Source organism: Mizuhopecten yessoensis, unplaced genomic scaffold, assembly GCF_002113885.1.
Source record: "Mizuhopecten yessoensis strain PY_sf001 unplaced genomic scaffold, ASM211388v2 scaffold6833, whole genome shotgun sequence".
Classification (NCBI taxonomy): Eukaryota; Metazoa; Mollusca; class Bivalvia; order Pectinida; family Pectinidae; genus Mizuhopecten; species Mizuhopecten yessoensis.
In genome coordinates this window covers 3,317-9,893 of record NW_018406747.1, presented here as the reverse complement: position 1 = coordinate 9,893, position 6,577 = coordinate 3,317, and the positions used below count along the sequence as shown (strand labels likewise).

Here is a 6,577-nt window from a genome sequence, read left to right as displayed (position 1 = left end):
GTTAAATCTAAACACGTATTATTATAACTTTTAGGTGACAATGTACTAGTGTACCACTGTATCAAACAAACAACTTCATTCTTAATCAGTTTCACACAAATGAAAATTCTGATTTGTCTCGATCTTTATAGCAACATTATGACAAAATCAGCATCTTAATGATAATCTTTTATTGTCTGAAGTACACTTCTAAATGATGTGTATACTTCCTCTCTGGTCAAACAGACACTTCCTACTTATATAACTGTAATGTCAACAGTTACATCAACACAGTACCCATTAGTACAGCTGGGTTGACTAGACAAATAGGAGTAAAACATTATCTGGCATAATTCAAACTGCTGACGTTTCAACCAAGAAGTGAACATTCTGCCAGGGAGCCTTGCTACCTCTTTAAAGGAGATACTGCCGTAGTGTACCCTGGGAGGATTAAACTTATATAGTTTTACATATAAAATAACAAATAGCTTGAAGTGTCCATTATATAACTCTATACTCATTTCTTAACATATTCAATATTATTTACAAAGCACTTTTTGATGAACACACATACAAAGCACACTTCACTAATCATACTTGTTAGATAAGGAAATAACCAATGATTGTGGCTGGAACCCATGTATGCAAGTTTCTGTGTTATTTAATGACAAAACTTCACAATATCTGACAACTGATATGAAAAGTTTCATACAATGCAAGAACTATCGCACCGATTCATTTATTGTACATAAATTGTTCCATGTTCAGGCAGTCCAAATAAATGTACTGTAGCTGATGTCTAATTTTACAGATGGGCAGACTAATTAGAAGAATGCCTAAGTTTGATGTTTTTCTTCTTGTTTGGTTGCTGTTTCTCAATCGCTTTTCTTGATATGGTCTTGTTCATATTTGCATATTTCTGCGAGTCATTCCTGGAAAACAAATATATAAGTTACAATACCTGGCAAAGTATAATCCATGAAACAAAATTAAAAGTTTGTAACAGATGTGACCAGTTCTTTCACTTGAGTCAAATCTTTTATATTGGTAGTTCTAATACATTATAAAATAATTATTAACCTTTACATAACACTAATCATTATAAACCTTAATTCTCTGAACCCTAGGACATTATTCAAATTTCTATACACAGCACATCTATTTGAATTTTCAAAGAATATTCTTGATTCTTACTGTTCAAATTTCAATACATTATTTAGTATTATTGAGCGATTAAATTATCTTATTAACATTTTTTTATCTAAATATCTTCAATATAAAAACTGAAATTTTATATTTCCCATCTTTAATTAGTATAATCCACAACTACTCAAGTTTAATTTCATGAAAAGTTTTGTATAACAGCAATATCAAATATATTTGATGCAATTTCATTTGTGTTAATCATTTTTAATCAGTCAGTTTTTGAAAACTTTATTAGGTTAAGGTTTTTGAAATAAAAATGGAGAAAGACTGTAGATAACTCACCTGTCCATGCGGATCTTGTCGCGACAGCCCATCCCTCCTTTTTTAAAAGAACAAAAACAAACGACAAAATATATCAACAATATAAACAACAAACAGACAGACGTATAAAAATCGAACACATTTCAACAAAGTTTTAAGTAAATCACATTTAAACGCCAGCAGCTGTTACTAGTTTATCACGTAATTATATACTTTTTATTGTCATACAATATTGTAGCTGGACATCCATGTAAAAATCATACAATGAATATTTCTCTGAGTATCAATTTTGTCGATAAAATGGTATCATTTTCATTGACGGAACACTTAAATTTCGAGTTCTAATTACTTTAGTTGCTTTGATGTCGTGGGACTGTTATTGTCTGTTATGAGAAGTTTGTTTATGTTGTTAAACATTTAATTGATTTCTTTAACTTCAATATTTTGACATACCTAGGTATGATCAATGTTAGACATTTCATGTTTACGTAGAAAGAATCACGTTTCCTAGGAGATCACGTGACCTTACAGTCGTGCAAGATCCTTATATGGTATGTAAACATCTGTGATACGACGTTCCGTTTATCTTTCTCCTGTTCAGAGAGCTCTGTGTACCGCGGTATCTATGAATATTGAGCGTTAACAAGATTTTCCGGTTCCGGTGTGTACGTTGTGTTACAGTTGTTGACATCACGAACGTTTTTGAACGTTTCCATATCTCTACATTAAATATCCAGGTGGATTTCATCTTCAAAATTCCGGGGGGTACGCTCAAGGGTTGCTGGGTGGCGCAGTGGATAGCGCGCTTGCCTTTCACCAAGGCGGCCGGGGTTCGATTCCCCGATCGGACGTGAAAAGGTAGGGGGTTACCTGCCCGACCATATGGGTTTTTCTCCCGGTACTCCGGTTTCCTTCCACATTGAGACCCTCGCGCACTAAACTCCGGGACAACAAAAGCGATTAGTATAAGTTTTAAAAATATTTATATCAAATTTTCGATGGCAAAAAGAAAGGGGCGGACGCTCTCATCCACCCATGATTATGTCGGGGTTTTGTGAGCAATTTAACCACGGTCTCTAGTCACAATTATTTTCCGTGGTTATAGGGCCTTTGTAACCAGCCACTATGTTTCTCAACTCCCTGGGGATCATACAGCCGGTGCTGCCATTTCGGCGCTCACAGCTAACATTCATCAATTCTAGCACTGCCTAATCACGTACTCATTTACAGCGGAGAAGACTGGAAAAAGCGGAGTAAAGTATCTTGTTCAAAGATACAACACAGTGCCATGACGTGACACGAACCCGCACCCTTCGGTCACGAGCCAGGCGTCCTACCACTAGTACTTACTAGACTACCGTGCCTCCTTTTCAGTGCAGCGGCCGGTATGGACTGCTTTCAAGCATGTGTAATATTCTTCAGTTTGCCCTCTTGTAATCAGAAAAACCATTACAGTTCATGAAAATGTGGATAAGTACACATCAAACGAAACAAGTCATGACACATTGTTTGAAACATGTACATGCAATGTAAATTTTACATTTCCATATACGTGTATGCATAATCTTAAGTTGACAATGCGCGCAAACAACAAGTCTCCGAAAAAGATCCAATGTTGTACACTGCTTCTGAAATCAAGGACGCCACCGACCTCAACGTTCTATCGACCAATCGACGAGCCAGATGCAGTGAGTGACACGCTGAAAAAACCGTTCGGTTTGTGGGCGTGTTCTTTTTGAACACGGCTTGTTGACGCCGTAACGATTTTGATTGTAAATTTGTACCGACAAAACAACAAAAGGGTAGCAGTTCACAGTACCTTCAAACTAACAAGAGTACCAACACCATGGCAAGAAACAGGTCCGTACGGCGTGCCCAGGAGCCCGTTACCTACACGTGTGCTTTGTGTGACAGTGAATATGGGGTACGATGGTATTGCAACGAGTGTCAGGAGAATTTATGTGACCGGTGTAAGGAATTCCATAAACGCGGAATGAAAACTAAAAACGACGATGTCGTGTCGATCGGGGAGGCTAACCGTCACTGTGGCAAGCCTGTACCAGAGGTATGTAAACTACACCCCGGTAAACTGTGTGATCTCTATTGTTCAGACTGCAACCTGTTGATTTGTTCGATGTGTTTATCTAAACCTCATAAACACCACAACTGGAAACATTTTGAAGACGAATTTTCTATTAAAAAGCAACATCTCAAAGAACATATGACAGCAATTTCTGTTAAAATAGAACATTTCAAGAACGAGACATCAGAGCGACATCGTGTTAACGAATGGTTTAACGACAACATTGATACAATGAGGAACGAGGTGAACTCTCAAAGGACGAAGTTAAAGACAGTAGTAGATTCTGTCGCTGATGCAATACTCGCTGAATTATCATCTTTAGAAAAAGAAGAATCAACCATGCACAAGAAAGATTGTCAACGATCAAAGAAAAAAGTCGAAGAACTAACGCGTCTGCTTGAACAAGCGGTAATGACGAATACATCAAGCGTATCCTTGTTTGAAACAGAAAGGTCATTGAGGATAACTCTGCCCCTGTATGACGTTAATGTGAGATATGTCTCAACAAAACAACCAAGCTTTGTTACCGGAAGTATCGACAGCATCGTGTTGACGAAAATGTTAGGTGAATTACACCACGAGAACCAGTACGAGAAGACGGACATCGACAGTAAACACGTTAAACTTCTCTCTAAGTTTACGGTTACTTCACAAAATACAATATACGGTATATGTCCAGTCGACGACAGTCTCGCGTGGTTATCAATACATCAATTCAAGAATCTGTTACTGGTCAACAGGGAGGGTGTGATCATAGAGACAGTAAAACTGGACTTCTGTCCACTCAGAATCATCATGGTCGGGACCACAGACATACTTATTACCAGTAATTCAGGTAGTACATTTGTATATAAACTATCACTACACAACAAACAAGTGACAACATTTGCTGACATTAAACCACATGAAGCATATGACGTCAGTATCAACGAGAGGGACGAGGTGTTTGTTAGTACAAACACACCAGACATAGTGGTACTGAATCAGTCAGGTACGATTGTGAGGAAGGTCACGATTGGATCAGAAACAATAAGGTACGTTGTCTGCTTGTCATCTGGACGTCTGTGTGTAGTTCAAAACGTTGGAGAACGTTTTACTGAGAGGAAGATAAAGATAACTGACGAGTCAGGTACCGTCATACAGACATGGACAGGTGAACTCGACAACGGTCTAAAGGTCGGTAGTATGTACCTCCTTAAGATGTCATGTGACAAGTTTGATCGAGTTTTTGTACCAGACATCCGTAACAATCAGGTGTACGTCCTACCGAGAGACGGCAAACAAGCTGTGTGTCTCCTGGACCGGAGACACGGAGTGGTGAAACCTGCAGCGATGGATGTGGACACTTGTGGGAACGTGTGGATCGGATGAAAATTGCGTCTGCTTCACAGTGACGTGACGTCACATTGATTGTTCCTATTTAAGGATTTACCTTCTTAATGTGCACCATAGAATATGTTCGTTGCCAACTGCGTTCATACTACCGTATACGCCGTCAAAATGAAGGTCAATCCTTGTATTCACATTCAAAAAATGTTTAAATTACTGAAGACACCATGAAATTTTCTATTTATTACATTTTTAAAGCATAAAACATGAAAAAATGTAATGCCTTATAAAAGGGCGGGAATCAGGAGCGTAATAATTAGCGCCATATCCTAATAACGTTACACTTGACAACAAGGCTGCGCATCATTGTGAATGGAATACTCAACGCAATTCCTTTTTTTTTTTCTATTTTCTGGTATTATTGCTTATACAAATGTTATTAATTGTGTATTTATGTAAATACTTAAGTGTGTTTACGAAACATTTACCATAACAACCACTTATTTTACTGTCGCTTCATTTGAATCTGAATAAAAAATCGTTGCCTTTGAATGCAGCGAATAGAAGATACCGTTATGATTGGTCAATATCAAAAAGTGATATTTTCACACTGTGAAAATATCACTTTTGATATTTGTCACAGTGTGACAGATATCAGTTTTATCAAGTTGATAGAACGCGATATTTCATTGGCAAAAAAGTAATAAATGCAAATATTCGATTGTGACGTTAATTCCCGAGTGATATTACACACGTTACATTTATAAACATAATTTATGTGATGGCTTTATGACACTGTATAACACGGTATTCATATGATAAAAAAAACTATTATTCAATTATAGCCTTCGGCTGAGGTCGATACCTGGATGCATCAGCCAGAGAAAAGATATATTAACCGAGGACGCAGTCCGATGTCAATACATCTTTTCTCTGGTCAATAAATCCAGATATCGACCAAAGTTAAAGGCTACAATTGTTTTATTATTATACAAAACAGTAATGTAAGCAATCTGACAAAAAAAACAGTCCTTCAACAAAAATCACGCGCTCTAAGTCAATATCGGTTTTTATCGGTGGACACGTGATACACTCCTGGCCAATCCCTTGTCGGGAATAATATGAAAAAATAATAATAATATTTAACAACTATTAATTAAAGTGTGTTACACAGATGTTTACAAAATGTAATCAACCGGTAAATGTAAGGTAATACAGGTTTGGTTTAAGTTGTTTTATACCTTGTAGTATTGAAATGTAACAAGAATGACTGATACATTTTGATTTGTATTTACATTGTTATAACCTTTAAACAGACATATATAGATATAGCACTAGATAAAATCTTTCATTGTATTACTGCTGTGTATTTGTTTGTTTGAACTATTTTAGGAATCTGCAAATATGCTTGATTTTTCATCTTGTATTTTGTGTATACCGGAGGTTTTTTAAAATTCCTTTCTTGTTATAATCGGGGTTTTTTGTTTTTATGAAAGTAGAAGAAAAAACTATTCTGTTTTCAACAATAATTTTCTTCTGTAAATCAACAAAAAAAGATTGTGCAGGGTAAAAAATAAGGTGAAGTTTAGTTATAGACTTCTATCCCATCTATATATACCACTATCGGGGGAATGACATTTTATCATTTTTTTTGTTATATATCCAAATGAGAAACCTGAATCTGTTAGTCCAACAATTTCTCCACTGTTGAATAATTTG

The 6,577-nt window shown here is 36.4% G+C and overlaps 1 protein-coding gene across 1 annotated transcript; it reads left to right on the top strand.

The window, feature by feature from the left end:
- Positions 1-3,291: 3,291 nt before the first annotated feature.
- On the top strand, positions 3,292-4,900 carry LOC110452714. Its single transcript, XM_021501363.1, has one exon. It carries the CDS (start codon positions 3,293-3,295, stop codon positions 4,898-4,900), a length of 1,608 nt encoding a protein of 535 aa, XP_021357038.1. The 5' UTR covers position 3,292.
- Positions 4,901-6,577: the final 1,677 nt, after the last annotated feature.

Bases quoted from the DNA above. Each gene is read 5' to 3' on its own strand.
- LOC110452714 (XM_021501363.1), top strand. From the start codon at position 3,293: ATGGCAAGAAACAGGTCCGTACGGCGTGCCCAGGAGCCCGTTACCTAC.